The 27,950-nt window shown below is 36.4% G+C and overlaps 1 protein-coding gene across 3 annotated transcripts in view; it reads right to left on the reverse strand.

Moving 5' to 3' along the window:
* Positions 1 to 27,033, reverse strand: part of LOC105444466 (transient receptor potential cation channel subfamily A member 1-like) — a 46,945-nt gene extending 19,912 nt beyond the window's left edge. The window contains exons 1-11 of one of the 3 annotated variants that reach the window (XM_030982943.1): positions 26,796 to 27,033; positions 20,033 to 20,171; positions 17,635 to 17,781; positions 14,092 to 14,245; positions 11,279 to 11,454; positions 10,073 to 10,180; positions 9,274 to 9,382; positions 4,070 to 4,215; positions 1,588 to 1,721; positions 1,028 to 1,076; positions 283 to 486 (exon numbers count right to left, since the gene is read on the reverse strand). In XM_030982943.1, the coding sequence (XP_030838803.1) occupies positions 283 to 486; positions 1,028 to 1,076; positions 1,588 to 1,721; positions 4,070 to 4,215; positions 9,274 to 9,382; positions 10,073 to 10,180; positions 11,279 to 11,454; positions 14,092 to 14,245; positions 17,635 to 17,781; positions 20,033 to 20,050 (1,245 nt within the window). In that variant the 5' untranslated portion in view covers positions 20,051 to 20,171; positions 26,796 to 27,033. Of the gene's footprint in view, positions 1 to 282; positions 487 to 1,027; positions 1,077 to 1,587; positions 1,722 to 4,069; positions 4,216 to 4,807; positions 4,954 to 9,273; positions 9,383 to 10,072; positions 10,181 to 11,278; positions 11,455 to 14,091; positions 14,246 to 17,634; positions 17,782 to 20,032; positions 20,495 to 26,795 lie in introns of those variants that run through there. The other 2 variants (XM_030982942.1, XM_030982941.1) reach the window with 2 other exon arrangements.
* Between the last annotated feature and the right edge of the window lie 917 nt (positions 27,034 to 27,950).

Here is a 27,950-nt window from a genome sequence, read left to right on the forward strand (position 1 = left end):
ATCCCATTAATGCACATGAATGTAAATATTGGAAATAATAAATTGCAAATAGTAAATAGTAAAAACATTTCAGAGAAAAAAAAATCATTAAAATTAAGGAAAACAGACATTTTTGATAAACTGCGCAAAATAATAATCTGACCATTATAATATAAAAACATTTAAATTGATGTATTTTGAAATTCTAATCTCACTGTAGAGCTTTCGTTTGATAAGGCCTGCTTGACAGTTAAATTAAAGTTCAATGCAACCGTGCCTCATCTTGATGACCTTTGAACCTACCTGCGTGTTAGCGAAGACTTTGAGCTCTTTAATATTTCCGCCGTGTATGATGGCGATGTGTAGAACGTTACGACTTTCGGCGTCTGTGACGAAAAGATTGGCGCCTTTCGAGAGGAGGTGCCGTGCAGACCGCCATGCTCGCTTCGAGGCCGCCAGGAGTAGCGGCGTGCGATTTTCGATGTCCTCGGCGTCCATGTCTGCGCCCTTGAGTTTGGGATGAGACAGAAACGCAGAAAATGTATCGTTTAAGAATGGCCGGAAAAGGGTTAATAGGGAATTGATAAATGTGGGAGGATGGATGGGAGCGGAAAGGGAGACAGAGACTGGAAAAAGTGATGGAAAATGAAATTACGGAAAGAAAAAAAAATGGATTGAGGATAGTAAGTAGACAAAATGGTAGAGATGGCGAGATAGAGAATGATATAGAAAAACAAATGAAGCAAAATTAGAGAGAGAGAGAGAGAGCGGGGGGATGGAGTCGAGAGAAAGAGAGAGAGAGAGAGAGAGAGAGAAAGCTAGATTGCTTTTACGAAAAGCATTATTTAATTAGGCTGTACAGTTTCGAAAGACTTATCCACCATCTCTTCAAGTATTTACTGAAAAAAACATTATCTGATGTACATGTTGTCTGCATTTTGTAAAAGCTTGATTATCTATACTTTTCTTTATAAAATCAACTGGAAATAAATATATTCTTATATCAAACACAAAATCAAATATTTGTTTGATTCAGTACACAACTTACCTGTTCTAGTAAGTACTTGACGACATCGATGTGATCAAACATAGCGGCCCTGTGTGATTAGAAGTATCAAAAGCATTAAACACGTTGAAACATGGTATGAAGCCAGTTGTCGATTAGACCTACTGCTACAAAACAGTCGAAATATTTATATTCTTTTCTGCAAACAGACTTTGCCATGACTTGTCTACTAATATTTCCCGAAAATATACATAATCTGTATTATGTAGGCAAGTTCTATGTTCATTCTAGACAGTGAATGAATAATCAGACAATTTACACATTTCTTAGAACCATTCTGCTACCCACTCCCCTTTTAACCATGTCAATCCGTGTTTACCTTTCTTTATAAATATATACCTCAAGTTTTATTACCATGCTATTTTTACCTGAAGCGGGGTCATTATTTCTATATTGTGCATTGCCAATGATTTTTCAGTCTCGTATAGTTTGACAACGTAATCACTTCTCCAACTCTCTCCCTTCTCCCCATCCCGCTCTCATTTCCCTCTCACACAAGTTCCTTTATTCTAAACTTCTCTATAGCTCAAGCGAGTTCTTACTTGTGTAGTGGGGTCATCATTTCTATATCTTGCATTTCCAGTGTGTTTTCCGTCTTATAGTTTGACAGCATAATCTCCACGATGCGCAATGCTCCTTGTCCGCAGGCAAGATGGAGCGGGGTGCATTTGTTATCCTGTTCGTCATGGAAACGATGAGTAAAAAAAGAAAAGCATTTCAAATAGAATATTAAAATGTATTATAATGACTAAAAAATAGTTTATATATGCTAATATTTATCTTAGAATGTAAACAGAAATATCCTAAAACTTTGATATAAAATGTACGTATTCCACAAAGAAAAAGAAACAGAATTATTGATTTTCAAAAGTATAATGCCAATACGAGGTACAAACATATCAACATAATTATACAATTTACATCCATTCCCATCTGCCACCCCTTCCTCCCAAAAAGATGAAAACAAAAAGCGGAAGTAGTAGTCCCTTCCTATTTTGGAGAAGCCTGGACCCGCTCCTGTGGATAATCACATGATGTCAGTAATGAAAGAGTACTTTAACAATATTAGTAGACCACTCACATTAAGAGGTATGAACACAATGAGAAGGCCATCTAGACATGCTTACTAAGATGATAGGGTAGATACATGGATACAAACCTATCACTTCCTCTCACCTATAGAGAGTACTTATGTATTAACGTAATTGACCCCAAGAAACCTAATTCGTTGATCTTTTATTGCAAATACCGCATAATTGTTGTTTACAATAGTAATTGCTTAACACGCCCCCCGTATAAGACAGTTTCATGAATTTAACCCCATCCCTGTTTCAAAGAATCCCCGAACTGCCCCTGCCAATGATCGCGATATCAGTACTGGGAGAACACTTAATCAACTATAGTAAATCAACTACATCAAGTATAAAAACACGGTAGACCTTTTAGGCATGTTTACTAAGATGGCGGAATAGATTACGCTAGTGGACCTAATCATCTGCTCGAAAGTATTTATTATTTAAAAATCATCATTCAAGGGCTCTCTTCTAGTGGAACGCATTAGTGTTGTTTACACGAGTGGTCGTTTAACATGACTCCCAGTACAAGACACTTTGCTGAATTTAGCCCCACCCCTATGTTTACAGAATCATGGGGGATGTTTCACAAAGACTAAGATCGAATTTAAGTTTGACTTCATGCCACTGGTTAATCTCACCATTGGTCTCTCCATTACGATTTTTAGATAATATTTTTTCCTTCAATAATGAACTATCAAAAAAGGGAAATTCTGTAGATTTGTTACCACGATTTGCACCACCGTTGAGAGACCAATACCAGTAAACGGTGAGAACAAACAGTGGCATGAACAGCCTGCCATAGTTATGTACAACTTAAAGTCGATCTTAATATTTGTGAAACACTCCCCTGGACCGCCCCTGCTAATGACCATGATGTCAGTAATGGAAAGGTTCTCAATCAATGTACGTAGATCACTCACATTAAGAAGATCAAACACAGTCAGAAGATCTAGACATTAACGAAGATGGCAGGGTAGATACTTGAATAAAAACCCTAAGTGTTCTCGAAAATAAACTGAAGTTTACTTGATAATTTGATCCCAAGAAACGTTAATTTATGGGCTCTTTTATCGAGAAACGCATATCAGTCGTTCATACGACTAACTGAAAACAGGAGGTGCCATTAGGGAAATCACAGAGAATAAGAGACACGAGAAGACATGCTCTCTTTCCTTAATCTGTGTGTGTGCATAGGCGAGAGGTCCAAAACCTTTTACATTTTCACAGAAATGTGCATCCATTTCATGAAGAAATTATGTAGCTTAATGTGCAGAGATTTTACAATAGATTCAATCAATCTCGGATCCCGGATATAAGGGCTATACATGTAAGTCCGAAAAATATTTGACGAGCATGCAGCCCCCAAATGTTTTTTTTTTTGGGGGGGGGGGGGGAGGAGGTTCTTAATGCGGTTTTGATGTGCTACAGGAGGGCACATTATAGGACACATATCTTGGTGTTATTCGTATACCTATTTCAGATATGCTATTTTTAGGCTTGTCGATGTGAGTGTGGGTGTGCGCGCGCACGCGTGTGTGTGTGTAAGGAGCGGGGTAGGGGTGGGGAGGGTTTCCACCACCCTCGGATAGAGAAATCATGATATTATATCCCAAAACAATCTTACCTGTATATGGGTCTAATCACGAACAGATTCAAATATAAATATAATGACCAATTCAAGATGAGACGTATAGACAGATTCATTACTTTCCAAAATATTCATTCGTATAATATACATGTATGTGATGATGATTACGAAACTGATCAACTTAACATCTGAAAGGGTTAACTGAAAGTTGATACAAAACTATAAGTGCAAGCTAATATATACATAAATAAGAAGAGATGATAAAGTTATGGACACTAATATCAGCTAAACATTAAACGTACAATCAACAGTGGATTAAACAAAGTGCAGACGACAGGACCATCTCCATGAATTTTATACCTGTTGCACATCCAGTTTGGCGCCAAATTCTAAGCACACCTGTACGGCCGTTTCACAACCACCGTTCACAGCTGAATGCAGCGCTGTGTTCTTCTCCTTGTCTGTAAAACTCAAGAGTTGCCATCGCTCGTAGCCACATTTTTCGGCTTCGGGAATATATGGGAAGGGGGAAATGAGGAAATATGGTTTGCTTAGAAAAGACAAAGTTGTTATTTATAAAAAGAGCCCACTGATGTTACAAATCGAGAGGTGCTGGTAAGGATCTGATTGTGGGAAATCAAAGCGATTAAAGTCCATCTGTAAAGACATTCACTGTAACTTTTTGGTGGCATTTCCTGAGCCCTGCACGTGGCAGAAATCAAATTGAAATTAAAACAAATTTGCCGAAATACATTGATGGATTGTGCATTGGGGAATAGTGGCATGGAAAAGTGTCCCTTCATGATCTCATATCCATATCCTTCGCTTCGTGGTGGAGTATTAAAGGTTTAAATGGGTATTGAAATCATTGGTGCACCAGCCAGATAAGATTCCGATTATTAAACAAACTCAACATTTATACCGATGAATAGGCAAAGCGTCCTATCACATATATTTTAAAAATATGTATTTGATTTGGTGTTGGGACACGTGCCCCAACAGTTACACCACTACTTTCCCTACAACCAAACAATTACCAGTTCCTCTCAAATTGCATTTCCAGTGGGTCCCAGCTTAATGAGTTAACTCGGTGTATACCTGCTGTATATCCAGGCAAGCGCCATATTCTAGGCACATTGCTACCGCGTCTTCGCTCCCTCCGTTCACGGCTGAGTGTAGAGCCGTGCATTTCTCTTTATCTTTTTGGTTGAGAAGCGCTTCACGGGTGTAGCCCAAGTTTTTACCTTCGGGACGAAAGTTTGGTTATTGAACATTTACGAAAGATTACTACAATAATTACTATAATAATCATGCAATAAGAATAACGACAATAGTAAACCCAGACGTTGTGTGTCCGGACAGGTTGTGTATCATGAGAGTTGATTTAAAACGGAAATTTGAAGAAGTTTACACCCCGGTTTACACGCGATATTTCATAATTTTTTAAAGAGTTATGTTAGACAATATTATGAAGGATAAATATTGATGATGGTTAGTGCTACCTCATGCATACTTATACATATGCATAAAATAAAAACAACCAACCAAATGATAATCTTGTTATGGTAAAAAGTTCTAGATGCAATGCTGATATTCTGGTAGCTGCTTATAAAAAATACCCCTTTACACCCTCCCCCCCCCCTCTATCATCCCGTAAGCAAACATTTAATCTATATATAACATGAATGTGAAATCTTTTCCACCCTTTTTCACGACAGGAAATCGATTTAGTTTCTTTGGCAACGTGAACATGACTCACCTGTGCAAACTCCCGCTCCATGTATGTTTAAGATTTTGCGAATTTCTTGTGCTTTCAATGATCAATTCGTGATTCCTTCCTCTTTCTTATATTTGACTTAAAATGTGATATACGTGCAAACGCATATCATACTTTAAGACGATTTTTACTGTATGGAAGATAGCTTGTCAACACCTTGCCAATAATTGCCATGTTCGCTTTACTCTTTTTTCATTTAAATATTTATTGATTGAATCGTTGATGTGGTCATTCATGTGGATGTTTATTTTCATATCACCTTTTAAAGGTACTATGTACCTTTTGCAGCCAACCACAAATTCTGTAGAACTTTGCAAGAATTATGAATATATCATGCATGTCCTATCTGTGAAATTTAAACGTTAGCAGTGTCCTCATATTCAAATTATGCAAGGAAACCCGTTTACTTGCTAAACTTCACTGTCAGACACTATTGAGTGACTGACTGGCTTGTTTTCTTCTTTGGTAATAACATACATGAAAAGAGTTGTAAAGGGTACATGAGCATTTGTCTACATTGATAACCCACTTCTTGTGATGGCCAAGATTAAACTGATTGAATCTTTGCGCAGCATAAAACGTATGTCCATTCGGTACAATTGTCTGAAAATCAAGACTATTACTTTTGGGCTCTATAGCCCTACAGTCGATTTGACAACTAATAGTCATTACTTTCCCAATTGAAGACATTTTCAAGCCTTACCTTTTTTAGGGAAGTTCTAAATAACTATTATCTTTCAAATGCAGTTGGAATTTAATTTTTTTCATTTTTTGGGCCTGCAAATGGGACATAGTACCTTTAAGAAGAGAAAGGGATAAAAAAAAAAATAATCATATTTTATCGACTCTCATCGGCCATCATTTTTTCCTTCTTTTAGCCCTTTCCATTTGAGCTACTTTGGACAAATTAGAAATGGAAAGCATGATATTTAATTACAATAAAGTTTTGCTGAAAAGAAAACAAAATAATGTAAGGTAAAACTTAAACCCATATCATTATTATTGTCATTATTATTCTTATTATCATCATCTGTATTATCATTATTATTTTTACTAATATTTTATGATTTGTATTATTATTAAGATTGTTATTGTTATTAATATTATTATCATTATCATTATCATTATTGCATTGTTTTGTTCAAATCATATGATTTATTGCATACGTTTTGTGCTACTCGATGATATATACATATTACATTTGTGTTATATGGTTTGATAATTACGGTTCACTTTGAAATGCATCAATTACGTGCTTTATATTTCAGATGCCAAGATTATAGTTCACTATTTACAAACACACATATTGAAACGCTGATATTAACTAGGCTTAGGGTTTCCCCTTAATGGCGCTCTTGTCAACATTGTATTTGGAAATGGATGAAGAAAGTCTAATCACAAGTTCAAAACATCATCCGTTAATCACCATAATCACCTAACGAACACAGCTAACAGACAACTCTGTTTAGTCAAAACATTGGACTCGGCGCCTCTTAGCAGCGAGACAAGCCCCTCCTACTAATTGGTCAAATCAGTCAATACTCCAAAAGGATCACGTTCTTCATTAAGCAGATTAATAGGTAGGACTGTCAAAACATGAGAAGCGAGTAAATACACCGATGTGATGTGATATTTCCACTGATTGCAATGGAGATAGTTACTTGATACTTGGCTTTGGCGCCTGCGCAAACAGGCTGGGGTGTTTAGACGGCGCGATTATAAATATGAAAGTTACGTTTAGTCAGAATTAAAGCAACTTTAAAGTCAGGCGTCAGTAGTTATTGGTTAGTTAATTCATATTGGTCTGCGATCCTGATTGAATTTTGTATTTCTAAGTATTAAAAAAAAATATTCAGTGGTAGAATTATGGTTTTATTGGTCGGGATTATAAATTCGGCGGTTCATAAATCGGAGCATTAGTCGGGGATTAAACCTGAATCGAAATTATGTTTTTTAATAACTATAATTATATTGATATATATATATGAATATAAATTATGTAAACACTATCCGTTGCGTATAATGAATGCTAATGACATTAGTGCCGCGGTGGGACTCGAACCGCGTACCATGTCTTTTCATTCATTTTGTTAATCGATGTGCAAATGCAAGTACAGATTTTCAGTTAATAACTTTATAATAATATGTGTGATTACTTCATGCCATTGGTACTGCATTTCACCTTAAACAACATTTCTTTGTCTGAATCCTTTGCAAAATAGTGTGAAAATATTAAATCTTTATTCTAACATCTCATGAAAAACACGGAAGTATACTGGTGATATAGTTTTAGTCATGAACGCAATACATGTATGAAAAGAGTTCGTGCTTTAGCTAAAAGCATTTTGCCATCTAAACACAGTCAGAGTAAACACTATGACCAAGCATGATTTAAAGGCCTACTCAGTCTCCGCTTGCCGAAACACTTAAAATGAGGTAAAATGAGGTAATATCGGTCAATTTTCCTACCTTAGAATCGATACAACTGAGAAAGAATCAACATTTTGTTCATACAAATCGTGAAGTAGGCTACTTGTTCTATATTTAAATGAATCATTTGCCATCTAAACTCAACCACAGAGTAAACAAACACTAAGACCATGATAAAATGACCACTCAGCCTCTGTTCATTGGTACCAATAAAGTCAAGTATATTGTCAATTTTCTGACCCAGATAAAACCATAATAACAAACAGTGTTTTCTGATACGTGTCTACAATTGTCCACTTTTACCCATCTAATATTTGTACAGTCTTCTTTCGCTTTTAATCGAGGACAGGTATTTAATCGAAATTTGCAGTTTTTTCATTTTAACTCAAATAAAGTCGAGTTGTCTGTTTCGAGCATCCATCATTTAGGTAGAAATTGAGAGGAAGAGAAGTAAAAACTTTACATTTAAAGGGAAAATCCTCCCCCATTTGATTATACAACACTTTATAAGTATAATTACACAAGCACACAATCACTGTCCGCACGCACTTTAATTTGGTGATACACGGTACTATATTCGTATAGATTTGCAATTGTGTGATTTTTGTTTTTCGCTGTTCTTACAAAGGATTAGTAGAAATAGATGATACGTTAAATAGTATTGCAGTGTTGTGCTTATTAAGTTTCAAGGGATGAACTTTCCGCGAGATCTGGGCCCCTCAGAAAAATCCTTGAAAGATTCTTGCACGGGACATTTCTGCTTTTAGTTTAAAAGCTATAATTTTCAAATAAAAGCATTGATATTTAAACATTTACAGACAAATATCAACGATGACCGAACCTTTACACCTACTTTACATCATTCAGAATTGACTACATAAGGTAAAAAAGCATACTTCTGAGGGCCGGAAGGGCGATAACTTTGTTTAAAAGTACATAACGTAACGCCTGTAATGACCATTCACGCAATCACGTTGGAAATAAGTTCGTAGATACAAGCTATCTAATCTACGTTGACATTTCGTTTTTTTACAGGCCGGTGACTCACTTTCAGATAGAGTCGACCTTAATGAAGGCCCCCGAAATCATGGCTGGATAATCATGCAGTATTCTTTCATTCCTAGTCTTTTTTCGGTGATCCTTTACATTTAATTTGATAAAATCTGCGTCAATTAAGTACCCTCGATGTTCGTGTTTGACAGTGATACATGTACATTGGTATTTCACAAAAATGTTGGGTCACGTAACGGAACACTTCGTAGATTAGATAACGAGTTGTATGACAAGCCATGACTTAACGTATTCTTGGCACTCAGTAGTTTTTCAAAAGGAACAACGATTCTCCCGTAAAGCTTACCTTCCGTTAGAAGTATATCCAGTACCTTTCTGGAGGCATGTGTAGCAGCACAGTGGATGGGGTACACTCCATTGTTATCACTCATACAAAGCATGGGTGAAAACTCGATCTAAAATGGTTTGAAAAAAAAACGTATGGTAAATAATAAAATAATGAGTAAATAAATAATGAATAAATGGTGAAAAGGCAAAAGAAATAACAGGGTTTTGACATGGAGATTTGTCCACACAGGTTTCAAGATATTTTCTCTGCCTAGATAGTTACTTTTGAGGGAAAGAAGAAGACTGAAACTTGTGAATAATAATAATAATTGATATGTTCTCCATCAAGCCTAGCATTATGAAAAAATTGATCTTTTCTCCTCCCTTCAAAGGATATTCGATATGAAACGACTTGATTAAGTATTTTCTAAATAGAATGGCACAGGCAGTTAAAGAAATACTGTTTGGTTGCCCCCCCCCCAAAAAAAAAAAAAAAAAAAAATTAAACAAAATAAAATAAAAATAAAATTGCAACAAATGTGTGTAGAACATAGTAGTTCAACATTATGAAATATATATATTTGTTTTCTTCAACAAACCAGAATTTCCCACTAGTTGTAAAGAAACAACATTTGTTACTGTCTAGTTCTCCGCCATACCAGTGATGCGGCTGATGCCCATGGAAACGAATTTCTTTAATAGTGCGTTAAAAGAACAAATACAAATAAAAACAATCACTTAAACGAAGAAAAACAAACAAATAAAATAAAAAATTAAAAAAAATAAAACACCGAAAAATTAGCAATACAATGATTTACCAGTTTCTTTGCTGCTTCTAAGTTGTCTTTCATCGCACAATAGTGAATTGGTACTTGGCCGAACTCTCCCCGTATGTTTATCTCACAATCAGGCTGGCGACAAATTGCCTAAGAAAAGAAAAAAATATAATGCTAATTTGAAAATGCATTCGATTTAGTAGAAATGTCTCTCAGACTGCAAACATTTAGGAGTTTACAATGACTTTCTTGAAATTATTGTTTGAAGAGGCCTTTCCTTCTTCGAAAAGAAAATCCGATATTTTACATAATTTTGAAGCAAAAAAACACAATTGGGAACATTTGCAAATGTTGAACGCAGCAACTTAACAATCATAAATTAATAATGATAGGATTATCGGCCAAATAGAAAGTTTACAGCTCGATATATACTACGAAAAAGTAACATTGTAGATAATAAGTAAAGGGTACAAATAACTGAAAGATTACATTTTTAACAAATTTCAACAATAACAAAGTTAAGGAATAAATGCACTCTATGAATAATGTATACGAACTCGTGAAGGAAGGAGTTTGTGTTAGGTATCCCCGTAAGATTACATAATTCAAGCAAATGTTTTAAACAAAATGGAAAGAGATTACCTTTTTGTGTGTGCGTGTGTGAGAGGGTATGCTTGTGTGTGTGGTCCTCGGTTATGCAGTAAATTTTCAAATCGTCCTCAAGATGTCATATTTTTACAGAAATGTATGTCCTCTAATATGTATAATCATACTCATGTGAAGCATCCTTCAAATTAACAATACATATTGCTCTAATAAATTGTTCCTAAATCATTTGATGTTGCTCTTAAATTTGATAAATCAAATTCTTCAAGATATCTCACATAACTGTCCGCTCTTTGTCTAAAAGTTTTGAATCGTTTTATTCATTGTTTAAATTCCTATTATGATTCCTCGATTTACACCACAATCGTGTATAGGTGCATGTGTGTGCGTGAGCGCGTGTGTGTTTGATGTACATGTGTGTGTGGGTCAGCGCTTGTGCGTGTGTAGTGTGTGCGTGTGTGCGTGCGTGTGTTTCTTTGTGTGTGTGTGTACGAGAGAGAGAGAGAGAGAGAGAGAGAGGAAGAAAATATCGAGAACTAGTGAAGATAAAGAGAGTAGATGTTTAGGTCCTTTACTTGAATAAAGATACATTTCATTAAAAAGAAGTTTTAATTCCAATTTGATGTTATAATAATCATTTACCTCTATTGCGTCCACGCCATTGATCTCACACGCCAGGTGAAGGGGCGCCATCTTTAACTTGTTCAGTATGTTTGTCTTAGCACCCATCCCAATGAGCGCATTGATGATCTTGGCTTGTCCGCTCTCCACGGCCCAGTGTAGGGGTGTGCTACCCTCCTCATCCACCTCATTAATATCTGGTTTTATAAATAAATAAGATAAAGATAAAACACAATGAATGAAACAATTATTGAATTATAGAAGTGTAGTGCTACCGACGAATGCCCACGTCATCTATTATCACGAAGAGAGGAATTAATCACCTCGTCTAGGATAGAAGCCTTGTCGAAGGAAAAACAGCTTTGAATTAAGTTATAACTGAAGCTTTTCGTCTTTTGACTTGTCAGAATAAAACAGTGAGAACCATCGTTATCCCCAGTGGCGAAGCTCCAGGGGCACGGGAGTGAACAACGAAAGAAAAGAAAAACCCCCGATCAAAAATAGTAAAAGGGACAAGGAATGTGTAAAATGACCAGAAAAGAAGACGCCCGGACCCCTCTCGCACACTTCCCATAATCAGTAGCCTTTTAAATTCACACTCCCTAGTAAGATCACTGCCCCCAATTGTTCGAGCGCCCCTCAATGGATGAACCTACGCTATGCCACCGCTATACTCTCTCTATAACATTAATGACTTCAAAGGGGAGCGATTTTATAGGTTTAGTAATAATTTTCGGGGATATGGGGTCAGCACTTGATAACCCCAGTCACATTAAAGAGCCAAAATGATGTCAGATCGACCACATTCCCATAAACATATTCAAAAAAACAAATATGTACATAAATATATATATATTATATATATATATATATATATATATATATATAATATATATATATATATATATATATATATATATATATATACAGTGTGAGTCAAAAACAGTTTACACCAAGAAAATTGCTAATTATTTTATAAATAATTTATGAACAGTAAATCATAAAAAAATCCTATGAAAGAATATCTTATCCCGAATCATTTAGTATCATTTTTATGTGGTATGTATTCACGTTTGGATGAACAGGAGGCATTGTTTGAGAGAGTGCAAAAATCGACTGTGCCAATTGGGATTTGGGTATTAATTCGGTCATTGCAGATCCAAATAACATCCCTAACAAAGTTAATGATGCCAGTCATATCAAATATCGTATATAAAATATCAACGAACATTTTTGCGCGCGCGTGTGTGCGTGTGTGTGAGAGACTTTGCTTTTGCGAAAATCATATGCAATGCATCTTGTTTGATACATTCAAGTGATTCTCTCACTTTAATCCCAACATATCACATACTGCAGGCAACACTTTGGCGCAAGTCGATTTTTGCACTCTCGCAAACAATGCCTCCTGTTCATCCAAACGTGAACACATACCACACATAAATGGTACCAAATGATTTGGGATAAAGCGCTCTTTCATAAGATGTATAATAAATTACTGTTCATAGATGATTTAAAAATAATTAGCAATTTTCTAGGTGTAAACTATTTTTTTGACTCACACGGTATATGTGTGTCAGTTTGGTGTCAGTTCGCCGCGGTGAAAGGGATAATGAAATGAAAGGTTCGCTCATTAATTATAGTCCATTAGCGGCGAGTGTAAAGTAGTCGTTTCAAGAGGGGGGGGGGGGGGGGCTTCATAAAGACCTAGAGTAAATTAATAGACTTGATGATTACGAACGGGCCATTTTGATTTCTTCCTTTGTATGCACAATTCCAAATCCCTGCATTAGTTTACACATTACCGCATACATCCATCTCGTTCCCGCCTTAGCTACGTTCACCGTAATCCCATCCTCGTTAAATAAAGAGCCGATAATGAAAGCGGGAACTGTCTGCTCCAATGCCCCATAATGAAAATAATATATTGGACAGCTTTTGAATACATCGAGGGTGGATAATTGCGAGTCATAAATGCAAATTTCATTTCTGATTTAGAGTGCCCTTGCGTGCGAGAGAGAATGGGGCAAATATCCAATCATTTTAGTAGGGAAATGCTCACGTGGCAGTAGGCATGCAGTGCATACGGAACAATGACCGATATCCATTTCAGCTGTCATTTTCATTGTGATGTAAAATCAAAGTAAATCTTTCAAAGGGTTAATCATAGTGCATTCGAATCAGAAATGACATTAGGGACTTTTAGATTTGCACAACGACAACGTGGATTGCTACGATCGACGTCCTTTTAATGCACTGCCTTGAATGGACGTCACATGTATCAGTCAACGCAAATCTAAAAGTCCCTATATAAGGTTAAATTCCAACGGCATTTAAATTTAGAACTTCCCTAAAAAAAAAAAAAGGGGGGGGGGGCTTGAAAATGAAAAAAGTGGGAAAATAACGACTATTAGTTGTCGAATCGACTTAGGAGCTATAGAACCAATAAGTTATAGTCTGATTTTTCAGACCATTGTACCGAATGATCGTACGTTTTATGCTGCGCAAAGATTCAATCAGTTTAGTTTTGGCCATGACAAGAAGTGGGTTATTGATGTAGACAAAATGCTCATGTACCCTTTACAGCTCATTTTATGTATGTTATTACCAAATATGAAAAGAAGCCAGTCAGTCACTCAATAGTGTCTGACAGTGAATCCTAGCAAATAAACGGGTTTCCTTGCATAATTTAAATATTAGGACACTGCTAACGTTTAAATATCACAGATAGGACATACATGACATATTCAGTATGGACATTTGCCTTTCAGGTGATTTCTCAAAAGTCTCTGCGATCACGTTGAAAGGGAAATTAATTGTTGGTGCGTTCAACTTACCCAGCCCGCGATCGACGAGGTAGTCGACCAGGTCCTTTCTGCCGGCCTTGGCGGCGTGGTGCAGGAAGCTCGCTCCCTTGCCATCCAAGGCGTGGAGCCGCTCCGGGTCCAGGTTCAGGCCTGTGAGAAACTCGTCGAAACTTAGATTAACACCCTGGTGAGAGAGAGAGAGAGAGAGAGAGGAGAGAGGGGGGGGGGGGGGGGAGAGGGAAAGATAGAGAGAAATAGAGAGAGAGAGAGAGAGAGAGAGAGAGAGAGAAATAGAGAGAAAAAAGAGATTGGTGGGGTCGAGGGAGATTAAATATATAAAGAACGAGGTTGGTGGGATGGCAAGAGAGAGAGAGAGAGAGAGAGAGAAAAACGGGATGAGAAATGAATGGAGAGAAAAAAAAATAGAGAATGATCAATAAACGATGAGGAAAATGAAAGAGAACTAAAGATAACCGTCATTAATATGATTACGAAGACAATTAGATTCTGTTTAAAATCATATTAAGATTCTCACTCGCCTTTTGTTCACCCTTACTGTCCTGACCCATACAATCGAATTAATTAGTTAACCACCCAAAATAATTGAAAATAATAAATTATCATAGCTTTTATTGCAAGTATTATCATTGGTTTCAGCTGTCGTTTATCTAAATTTAACTGCAAGGCCTTCTGGCTACCGTAGAGAAGTTAATTCCGAAAGTTGTTAATCATTGATTTTTTTTTTTCATGAAGAATTCACAGCTATCACAATTTTTTTTTTTATTGCATTCCGTCATCACTCCGCCGTCCTAATTTCCAAATTCCAGGTTGTTATGTAGGTCAAGCACTTACCATTTAATTAAAGATATACATTCAACTTTAATCGGATTTGTTTTCATTTGATTTATTTACGTTTCAAAGCAAGTTAATTTTAAATTATTGCATAATATATTCCCATCAAAACATAATCTATGCAGATGGCGTATAATAGAAAATAATAATAACAATAATAATAATACTCAGTTTTTATATAGCGCTTATTAGAATCACTAAGTGCTTCCAAACTTGGAGATTATTACCCCGGCTTTAATGACCAGTGTAATATATGTTAAGAAACAGAAACTACTTTTCATGTCTAATTAAAATGTAAACATTTAAATATTTGTCTCATAATTTCCTTCCCATATGTCATTTCACTTTGTTTATAATTCTATTTCGTTTGCTTTAATTGATTAGGCCTAAATCAACTTTACACATCTTGAAAATTCTAACTTGCAAATGGAAAGATGGAAATATGCGCGTTCAAACACTAAACTTGAGCTCAATGTTCACCTCTATGATTAGAAAACGCCCCAAGACATGAGAATATTAATACTCACTGAGTTGATGGATTCAACTCTTAGAAACGGTTAAGTTGGTGACTTATTAAATATATGTATCACTGAGAAACGTTCTAGTCGAGCAGCTGCGTTCCAGAAAGCTTGGCAATAATTATTTCGATACTTCAGTGAAAAATAACAAGTGTTGCAACAAAAAACAATTTGGGTGTTTGATATTAAGGCATGTAATACATGAGCCAATAAACACATTACTTACAAGACCAAATTCGAACTGAAAAAACTGAAAGCTGTTAAGTCAACTCTTAGAAACGGTTAAGTTGTTGACTTATTAAATACATGTATCACTGAGAAACGTTCTAGTCGAGCAGCTGCGTTCCAGAAAGCTTGCCAATAATTATGTTCGATGCTTCAGTTAAAAGTAACAAGTGTTGCAACAAAAACAATTTGGGTGCTTGACAAGGCATTTAATATATGAGCCAATAAAAACATTACTTAAACGACCATATCCGAACTGAAAAATGAAATGGATGAATTATATATCAACAGTAAGTTTTTAAGCCATAGATCACAATAATATCAATTATATGCCATTTTAGAGTTTGCCAGAGGAGTATAAGCTCTATGAAAACTCAAAATTTAAAGCTTTGAAAATCGGAAGTCGTCGACCCAACAACTTGTTATCGACTTGATGACATCATCTTATGTGGAGTACGAACCTTCGCAATGACTTTGCATTAATAAGCACGGCTCATCGCCTCAACTATAAAGGTTTACCGGTCGGGTCCACATGGTATGTCGTAACTTCACTTCGACAAATTTGACCCCTGTTGACCCGTAATTTGGAGGGGTGTGGAAAATGAGGTTTTAATTTGCTTTTGTGCAATTACGAAAGGGTAAAAATTTGTATTCTTTTATATTTGTATTCTACATTCATTCAGTTTTCCATTATATCAAGTTGTATTTTCATCGGATAGAGTCTTTAACCTTTAAAAAGCCTATAGCATACCTAATGGAAAGCACAATTACCTCCAATGTAATGAAGCTGTAAAATGAATTATAAACCTCCTATCAAGTGTCTAATTATCCTCAAATTTCATTTAACCTGTTTTCCTGATACATGTGAATGCATTGAATGCAAATTACTCTATGTCTATGTGGGTGGGTGGGATGTTTGAGATTTGTGCAGATGCGTATCAATCAGACGCGATTATTTATGTATGTGGCCCGACTTGTTTAACGACACCATTCGACATACGTGACCTACTTTCGAACAGGATCCTTTTCAATTTTAGACGAAGACAGCTCTAGGACAAAACGTACCACTGACTGTACTTCTAGACCAACACTATCTCCTCGTGAGTTAGGTTGTAAATTAAGGGCAATTCAACCTTTGTGATGAGGATATTTGTGCAAAAGGAGAAAATGGAGAAACAGAATGGCCGAAGTTTGATTTGAATAGGACAAATAACAAGAAGTGAATGTTTAAAATGTACAGTGATGTGTGAGATCACGAAATCTATGTGAATCTTAAATTGGCAATTTGGTCAGTGTATCGTGACATATGACGGTCTACTCTCCCGTTTGTCGAATACGAAACATCATCATAATGTATGTTTTTCTCTGAAGCACCTTCTCTATTGGTGGGATTAATTAAAATGTATTATTAATATCATAGGTCCTCCACAAATTAAAAAAAAGCCTCTCGGATAATATACTTTGAAAATAATGATATTTTAGTCATTTAGTGAGTTGGAACTCATGGTATGGTTGAGCGGCACTTTATCACAGTCATGTGACCAGTTTAATTACCGATTCACCCAAATTGAATTTTTCATAATATGCATATTGATTTCAACTTTCTTATATTATAGTTTGTCCGTGTGTGTTAGAACTGCCACCGATCCGCTTCTCTGATTTTCTACTTCCTTTTAGATCAGTTTGCTATTAATGATAAATGTTGAGTTCTGGCCATACGATTGCATTGTGAAAAAGAAATTGGAAAGATTGATCCTTTTAGTACATAATGATTTGTAGTGTTTGAGGTTTTGGAATCATCAAAATGATTTTTATAAATTCGGATTAGATGACATCTAAAGAGCCAACTTTTGCAGGGAGCTTATTGTAATGGATTCTTTCAAATGGACATAAAAGAATGACAAAAGCTCACAAAATATTTGTTCACCTTGACCAGAACTCGAACTTCTCTTAAAGTTTGGATTTCTATTTAACTCACCTCTTTTAAGCCTTCGTTGGCGTCCCAGCAATCTTGCCCTGTTTCCAGGTCTTCTAAGACACATTCCTCTTTGGCATGAGCATTCTTGTACATAGATTGAATCATCTTCATGGCTATTTTCGATTTCTTCACCGAGCCCCCCATTTCCTATAAAAAAAGAAGAAATAATATTCGACGATCGTAAAGATACTGACGAATATATATTTTTTTAGATGACTACTACTAAATCAATGACTACAATTACTACTATACTAATACTACTTCTACTACTAGTACTTCTACTACTACTACTACTACTACTACTACTACTACTACTACTACTACTACTACTACTGCTTCTGCAGCTGCTGCTGCTGCTACTATTACTAGAGGTGTCGTGGTCGAGTGGATACGTCGACGGACTGTCGATCTTAAAGTCCGCGGTTCGAGTCCCGCCGCGGCACTAATGTCCTTTGGCAAGACATTGATCTACATTTGCCACACTCAACCCAGGTGATGTAAATGGGTACCTGGCAGGAATTAATTCCTTGAAATGCTAGAGCGCCGCAGTGGCTGCCTTGCTAAAGCCAGGGTAATAATTGGGGCAGCGCCAGGAGCGTCACAACGTGACGGACATGTGCGCTATACAAGAAGCCACCATTATTATTATTATTACTACTACTATTACCTGGTTAATATCGCGCTTCATACATCTACGATATTTCTAGCACTTTCCATAAATATCCTTATCCCAGTCATCGGATTCAGGCTTGCTCGCACACACACAATGTTTGCCAATTATTTCCTTTCCTTTACAGACGATCACGATGCTGAGCGAAATACAATGACTTTCGTATCCTAGCGGGTAAACCATTTTACATTAATGAACTCAACGATGAACATGTCAATTAATGTAAGTAAAAAGAGACAAGTTATATTGATTGAGAGGATTTGAATTAGGGCATCAAATTCGGCCATTAAGTGACAATATGCTGGAAAATCTTTTATTTCGGATAAGTTAAAATGAAAATGTAATTGTCATTACAAAAAGACAGAATACACCGATGCGCGGGATTTAAATTAGCTAAGAAAGGTGCACGAAATTTGACCATATTTTGATTGATTATAATTTTACTTTTACTTGGTTTCAGATAATTTTCAGTTTTCATCAATTTTGATTCATAATCTCAATGCTAAAAATAAGTTTTAATGTTTGCAGTGAGGGAGTACTCAGTATATTAAATTGTTATTTTCATTTTTATGATTTTCGATGTGCTTCAGTTATTGCAAAATCTCAATCAAATCATAATTGACACTGTGACAACGAATGTACGTATGTGAATTTTAAATGCGGTGCCCGCCTAAATAATTTTAAACATCTTATCTAGTGTATTATGTCTATTCATTTGTACCATAATTGAAAATGGCATTCGTTTTATATTGCTCGCTTGAGAATGCGCCCGTATGTGTTTACATGGAACTTGACCAGTGATAGAGTGATTGAAAATTAACATTCTGTGATGAACTTGGGATTGGGATGACGCGAAACTTTCATTTCTTGTAAGGGTGCCTTGACTAAAGAAGAATTGAATACGCTGTGATAGATACACCAATGTACTAAAATAATGTTGAATTCTCTTTCTTTTACATGTTTTAGATACACGCGATGACTGAATTTAATACCAAGTTCCACTGGCAGTATATCAATATATTGCGTCATTATTTCAACACACAGACTGCAAATAACGAGAAATACAAATACAAAGACGACGCGTATTTTCAATATTTGCGAAGGCTACTCGTGAGAATTCGAAGATCATGATAACAAATTTCTTTAAAAAAATGGTTTCACGGGAACAGAACAAACACAAAGAGAATACAAGAACACGACAAGGTGTCTTGGGTATGGGACAATTGCTTTTCGCATGCAGAGTTAAAATCCAGGTGTCCCGTTTTGAAACTCAAGAAGCGTGTCTTTAGTTAATACACAGCCAACAAAATGTGCCCCTTATAAGTTTTCCGGCCAGGTAGAGCAACCGAAAAACGCCAAGAACTTCTATTTTGTCACATATTTCTTTTCACTACACATGGCAGATAAGCACAACAAAAAGGTGATAAACCCATTATATAAACGTATTTATATGTATGGCGTCGAGGAACTGTCACCGGAAAATAATCATTACCTTTATTATCGTTCTTACCGGATCTCCTGGAAAAAAATGCAGACATTTCTGCAGTCGGAGCACCAGTCTGAAAATAGTTGTAAATATACCTATGATTGATATCTTAGTACACTCATGTCTAACGTACACACAAACACACAAACTGACAAACAAACAAATAAAAAATTAAACAAACATACATACATAACAACAAACAGACAAAACAAATATTCTGGTAACATCTCAATGGAGTTTACCTTCCTGGTCATTTCCATGTTTGGTGAGCTGTTGTTACCACAGCTATTCGACACGTTCGATTCCTCCTGGTCACCGGGCGTCGTCCGGCCCGAGAGGTAGTTCCAGCTCGGGTTCGCTTTCAAAATCTGTCCAATGGTTCTGCGTTTCATCGTGGAAACAAGATACGATTAGACATTAACAAAAAATAAACCTTATATTCACAATGGTTATCTATAGTACACTCTCTGTCCGCCCTCGCAACTAATCATACGCTGGCCAGTCTCGTGGGGAATGTGTGCTTTTTGACTTCGTCCGATTACACTGCATCGTTTCTTGCAAAATGAAGAGTTGGTATTTGATTGATGTCTGAAGGTGGAATTAATAAGAGCGTGCGAGAGCAATGATAGTCTACAACTCGAAGTCACCAGTCACAAGTAAATTTATTCAAAGGCTGCTTTTTATGAGTTCGACTGTTTTCCCGCGTAATTATAGACCGTCGTCAAAGAAAATGGCGCTAGGATTCGCTGGACATTATCATTACGACGCCTTAAGTGGCGCGATCCTCCTCGAACAGTCTGCAAATCTAAACACTGTCATTAGGTGATCGTGCCCGGAAGCCACTCTCTGTCATTAAAGAGAAGGTTGGGTTCTGGAAAAGGTGCACATTTATTTGTGAAGTTTTTCATTCTGTTCATTGTTAATGGGGAAAAGTGTCATAGAAAAGAATGACCCTATAAAGGATGGCTCTTTAAATGCAATCATATTCGAAATATGACAAGTAACAGCTGAAGGTTTTGGACCACAAATTTCATGTCACATGTATGTGTAGTCCCTTATTCATGTTTCTGTGTATGATGCATGTGAATTTTAGAAAAACTGGGCTGATTTCTTATCATGTTGATGATTCCAAAAAACCTCACAGTATCCACCAATACCTAGGCGCTACATGATCAACCTGTTCCACACAATTTCTTTTACAATGCAATAACAAGAGCAAAACTCAACTTTATCTTTAAGACGCAAGGTATTTACCGACTTCTTCAATATCAGATAATGTGCTGACTCATGCCCAGGTCACACCTCCGAACCGATTCCAAAGGGACTGATCGGGTTTGTTATGTTTGCTCTTTTGTTGGTCTGGTGTCGATCTCGTATGTGTGACTGGCATATCGTCCCTCTGTTTGCTCAACGCAAAAAGCCTGTCGCTAATTAGTTGAAAAGGAACTAACAAAGGCCAACGAAAAAGCATTATTAAAGATTATTTACTTTCGTCCGTCAAAAAAAAAAAGTTACACGGCGCTGCGCTGTTGGCAAACTGAAAACGATACCTCATATCGGTATATTTACATATGGAATTTAGGCAGGTCTAAACAGTCACGAAAGACAAATAGGCAAACAAAAGTTTCTCGACCTACATCGGATGAAAATAACTTGACAATGATTTCACGAATGGATTGAAGTTCAAGGAAACGAATATTGCGACAGAATGAGCACACACCGCGTTAGAATGACTGATTACTGACAATTTATAGCAGGAATGAGGGGGAAGAGAGGGGAAGTGTACCTGTAAACTCAAACATTACGTAGCTTTTTATCAACAGAATTCGGAGTTGTAAATGCCCGGCTTTTTGTCAAGTTCGCTCTCATTTAAGGCCTTGAACATGACACTTCGAGACGTTCTTGTCCAATGAAATTGGAAACTTCGAAATAATGTCAAGAGTACGAAATAATTTCAAGAGCAGAAAAAGAACGGTCATTTCCCTCGGAAACGTGAAGAAGAAAAAAGTGTGCAGTATCTAATCTTTTAAAACCAATGTTGTATTATAAGATGAGGAATAGATTACAACTCTGGACGAAATTGTGAGGTTGTATTATTATATAAACACATGTACCAATTGCATAGCCATCCTTGTCAAGCTTTGCTTATGATTGCTGTCTCCTGCACTTTTCCAACGTTATAGTTCGGATAATAATACATTTATGGTAATATGTTATGGAAATATTAAGTTTCGTTATTATATGTACATATATTATGTAAAACACATTTTGAAATGAATAAATTATTGTTTGTATATGTTGTATTATACCTTACATTTATATATTCTTTGTTATTCAGTTATATTACATTTGGAAAAATGCAGAAATACAATCAAATAAAATCAAATAAAAAATACCGATATCCGAATGATCTATACTCTATTCCATAGTGCAATGAATACAGATCTTTATTGTAATACATTATAGATTCATATTCCTACGTATTCTACCAATCAATGCGGTTTCCTTCATAAAGAAAATACATGACCAGTACATCTACAATCTTGAAAGACGATATTGAGTAGCTTGTTATACGACTATATGAAGTGTAGAAAAGCTCTTGAAGCAATTGGGATCAACGGAGGTGTTTATAAGGATCGGTGTATACTGTGAGCTTTAGAAATTATCAAAATGAAAAGAAAGTGACTCTATCATGCGGAAAATTACATGCTCTTCACAGAGAATTCACAGGGCTAGCACTAATGCCTAGATTACATTTGGCCTACGATTAGTCTACCGAGCCCGTATCCTGCCCGTATCCCCTTTTCCGCGGGGCTCCACGGCGTCTACGATTTTGTTTCGCAGAAAGTTAAACAACTTTGAAAAATCGTAAGCCCGTAGTTCGTAAACGTGTCGTAGGTGTCATTGTACAATCCTCGCACGGGCATCGCGCGGATGACTCGCGCTGATCGTGCTTCAAACGCGCGATTTTTCGGTGATCATGGAGGCAAGAAAACACTTAAAATCGGCACGGCGGCTGCACAGTCATTGCACCTTCTCCGCGCAACCTTTGCACGGAAGCTGCACAGGCTCCTTACGATTTCTGTGCGGAGGCTGCGGAGACTGCACGGCTACTTCATTGAAATTGCACGATTTCCGTACAATCTCCCAGCAGCTAGCCTCTGTACGGATTTGCCCCGGCCTGTCCCCTAGGGCCAATAAAAGAAATGGCACGATGCTCGTAGATAATGTAAACACAAACATCGTAACCCGTTGCCTCTTACGATGCCCCCAAAATCGCACGAAAAATCGTAGATTAATTTGCCGTAAGGCGCCCGGGGCAAATGTAATCCAAGCATAAGCTGTTGCATTTGACAACTGCCCTTTTTATGTTTTTAATAATAAATGTATTATTTCTTTAATTTTTTTTTTTGTGTTAGTTTTTATATTTTGTGTAGGAGCATCTACCTTTAAGTTGCTGTAACTTGTGATGATCCAACTACCTCGTACTTTCCTGTAGGTGTATTTTCAATTTTATTGTATTTGTATCATCCATATTGACATTTTTTTTCTTCTTTCTTTGTATATATTTTAAGAAATCTTATATTGTATTATTTGACTTTGCATTTTTTTCAAATGAAAGTGGTACATAAATTCAATTCAATAAGAGGGCCCGCTGATATGGCATGAAAGTCTGGTCGATCCTTTACAATTATGTGTCATCCCATGTCGAATGTGATGGTAATTAAAAAACTACTATGTCAATTTTCCAAACTGACATACAATTACATAATACAATTACATACAATTGTATTGACATATGATTACAAACCAGACGTATAATTACAAAGGCTCACAATTACCACAAAGCTCACACTTGATATTTCAGCTCTACCAGTATCTAGGCCCACACCGTATAGTAGACAGGTAATTGAAATGACATTCCGGGTTTACATAATAGTGCCCCTAAGCTCTTTACAGAAATATAATTATCGTCAGTCATCGGATTCAGGCTTGCCAGCACAAAAAGTGTGCACATTCTCCACTCCTTCGGGAGCATTCTAGCGATGCGCCATTTTAAAGGCGTGCACAATGCTGGGCAAACTAAAATGCCTTTCGCATCTCATCACGGTACCTATTTAACATCTGGATGGAGGGATAGCAGTGCAGAAAAAGTGCCTTACTTAAAGCCCCTGTAAAGTGCTGGGGGCCCCAAATTCGCTAAAATAATTGATGGCAAAAATTCACTCCAATTGTGTTTTGATGTTAAAGAGGATGCCCTGTAAAACTCAACTCTGCAATGATTTTCAAAACAAATGTGTTCGAAGATGAATATTGATGAAAGAATACAAAATTTGGGTTTTGTGTTGTATGAAGAAAACCGAAATTTTGTATTCTTTCATCAATATTCGTCTTCAAACACATTTATTCTGAAAATTCTTGCAGAAGTCAGTTTAATGAAATGAAATCCCCTTTCACTTCATTATAAAATTAAAGTGAACATTTGTCATAAATTTGTGTGGGCTCCCAACATTTTAGAGAGGCTTTAAGAACAGTGTTTAAACCACTCGATTGCAACACTTCTGATAATGATTTCGAACCTTGGCTAGACACTCGAGATTATCAGTCTGAAGGGCATTGGATAACATGACACTTCCGTCTCGAAATGAGTAAATTATGTCTTGTCACGATTACAACATTAACACTCTCCTCCTCTTGCGTTATCTTCGTTGTAAATTAACTTCCACGGCAATGATTCACGAGACTCGAATGACGTTATACACGTTTATAGGCATGTTGCCGAATTATTTATGGCGAGGATTTCGTTAAAAAATACCCCTATGTACGCAAATCCAAGATTGGGCCTATTCTTTTCAGGTGATAACTCATTTTCTTCTTCTTTCTTGTTCACTTTTTATCAGAATATCATTCCCCCTCTTTTTACAAAATCTGGGATCCGACCCCTGCCAGAACTGAAACAATATTTTTGATGAAATTTCCTACCGTGAAGGGGCTACATACAACATTTATAAGTTTCTACTCAACTTACGGTGAAATTTAACAAATCATTGATAGGATTAATAGAATAATGATGGTGTGTGTTTTGTTAAAGGGAACTCGAAAAGTCCTAGCTACAGTGTAAACTGTATTGTCTTTCATCGCTACTGAATCAAGCACTTATTTGCTCGCTTTTCTGTCAAGCATGTGTTAGTTTGCTTTATATTCGATCCTGTTCGTATACATTTTGAGATCATGGACGCAATGAAATTTGACACACATGTGTCGCCGTATAGTGGTTTATTCACTTTACTTTAAATCTAAGGGTTGAGGGTTCGAATCCCAGCCCGACACTCACGTCCTTTGTCAAGACATTAATCTAATTTCCCCACTCTCCACCCAGGTAAATTAATGGGTACCCAAAGAGCCGAAGCGCTACTTATTTGGCCACCATCTAAGGCCGGGATAATACTGTTGGAGCGTCGCGGCGTGACGGAAATGTGCGCTATATATCAAGAAGCAGTCATTGTTATTTTTATTTCACAGACATTAATTGGCGCAACATGCGGCGCCAAGTGACGTATCCAGCATACAGAGATGCTGGGGAACACCCCCTCCAGTTAAACGCCAGGAAAAATACCACCAACTTCACCTCTCCATTTTGTAATGATGCCCCCCTTAAACGGTGAGATGACAATTAGGTTCTCGTAATAAAATCTTACGCAATCTAATCATAATTTATTATTGCATCATTATGTTTGTAAATTAATCCGACTGATTTTCCTAATCAATATGAAGGAAACAAACAATAATGTAAAATATTGTTGAAATAGAATGGACTGGAAGTCACTTAAACTACGGATTGACAGATTTTAAAGGCAACAAATCGAATGAATCAACAAATTGTAAAATAGTGGAAATACCCATAGCGTGCTACACAGCTGTGAAGACGAATGCAAGATGAAAAATGAATAATATCATGATGATAATAATGATGATAATAATAATAAAAGTACAAATACTACTACCACTACTACTACTACTTCTACTACTACTACTACTACTACTACTACTACTACTACTACTACTACTACTACTACTGTCTACTACTACTACTACTACTACTACTACTACAACTAGTACTACTACTACGACGACGACGACGACGACGACGACGACTACTACTACTACTACGACGACTACTACTACTACTACTACTACTACTACTTATACTTCTAGTTCTAATGATAATAGGCCTACTCATAATAATAGGCCTCCTACTAATAATAAGATATGATATATCTAAGGAGTCGATTAAACTTGAAATCAATATTGTACAAGGCGCGATAAGGAGATCCATTTTTTTTTCTTTTTTCTAAAAGCATATTTGAGCCAGTTTAAGTTCGGATATGAAATTCTAAACTAAATTGATAAATTCGAACGAAAAAAAAAAAAAAAATCATCAAGACCGTCCCTGGTTTAAAATGAAATAGTAACGTTCCCGATCACACCAATGATATACTAGGCGAAAATCACACTTGATCACACCTTACAAATTCTAACGCGTGGGGATGAATTTCAATAAAATTGCCTCTCTTACGATTTTCTCCGAGAAATCTCTTTCATGGCGTCATGATTCCGACAATGACTAGGTAATCGAGCCCTGAACGTTTCCTGACAACGGACAAAACTAGCTCCGTTCGTCGTAAATTAACCGCAGGATTCGCCGTACGTGAAGAATTCAAGTAGTGGCGTGAATACAATTGTAGCAAACAGATGGAACTTGACGCTTTTCAGAAATGTCAGAGAACTTAACTGAAATATCTGTCGTCCGACCACGCATCCACAATCATCAATTTCTACCCCCCCCCCCCATATTCATGTAAACGAGGACATAAGTTATTGCCCTGTTACGTGTGTTATACACATGTATGTATATATTTATGAGGATCTCACCCAGTTCTAGACCGATGAATCGTGAATCATGTCAATTGCAGCAGAAGTTGATAAACAAAAAACACATCTCACCTACAAATGAAATATAAATCCTTCTTGCAACTGATCCCTGTAAAAGAAATAAGTGATAATCAGCGTAAATCCTGTTCACACTGAAATGCTGTTGCTTTATCCTTCACCCACGAGTACCCCTTTCAAACCAGGCAATGTCACCTACGAATGTTCTATATCGTTATTTATAGTGGTATAACGACGTGGATGCATGGCGTTTCTGTCGCATCGTCAATTATGACGGTCAAGAGACAAACAGAACCGAGTATCCGAGCTTGAGTAGAATGACCATGACCACGCATTTGGCTTGCTTAATGGGAAATTTACTACGGATGACGAGCTGCCGAGAAACAAATGGAAGAGGGAAAAATGCATTCGTTTACCAAGGCACCTACAGGGGATTATCAGTCGAGGCACTTGTCTTATTGATCGATAGCACTAGTGTATTGTTTCAGTTCTTCGATAGTTCTTTCCAGTTCATTTTTGACTGACATTGTATTCATTAATGAACGAGTTCTATGATATAGATTCACCCTATAATATCGTTTAAAGAATTTCCACTTTCGGTTTAACTTAATAAAATACAATTTGGAGTGGACTAAAATATTATTATTATTGTTATTATTATTATTATTATTATTATTATTATTATTAGTATTATTATTATTATTATTTTGATTAAAGTTGAAAGTAAAATAAAATCCCTGATAATTATTAGAAATATCACATATCCCAACTATAATTGTTTTAATCGAACTATACCTCGCTCTTTGCATAATATATAAGTAATTTCTCTTTTATGATTTTAAGAATTTTAAACACAAAATGTTCATCTTTATCTAGAGTTTTATCAAATTTCCATCTCCCGGGACCTCGTTTGATACGATTTACATTCAAGCTGAAACGAACCAACGACTGATCAATAACCAGAGAAAATATCAGATTAAATATAATGACTGCAGTTCGGAGGATGAATAAAAGAAGTCTAATCTATCTCGTTTAAATGGAGTCGGCTGGCGCCATGTGTCATTTATTTTCAGAGAATATATATAATTCTTATATAATGATTATCTTTTAGTAGAGTTTTATCGAATTTCCATCTTTCGGGATCTCGTTTGATATGATTTAAAATCAAGCTAAAATATCAGATTAAATATGAACTCATGACATTACTGC

This window comes from Strongylocentrotus purpuratus, unplaced genomic scaffold (assembly GCF_000002235.5).
Source record: "Strongylocentrotus purpuratus isolate Spur 01 unplaced genomic scaffold, Spur_5.0 spur5_scaffold_13, whole genome shotgun sequence".
NCBI lineage: Eukaryota > Metazoa > Echinodermata > Echinoidea > Camarodonta > Strongylocentrotidae > Strongylocentrotus > Strongylocentrotus purpuratus.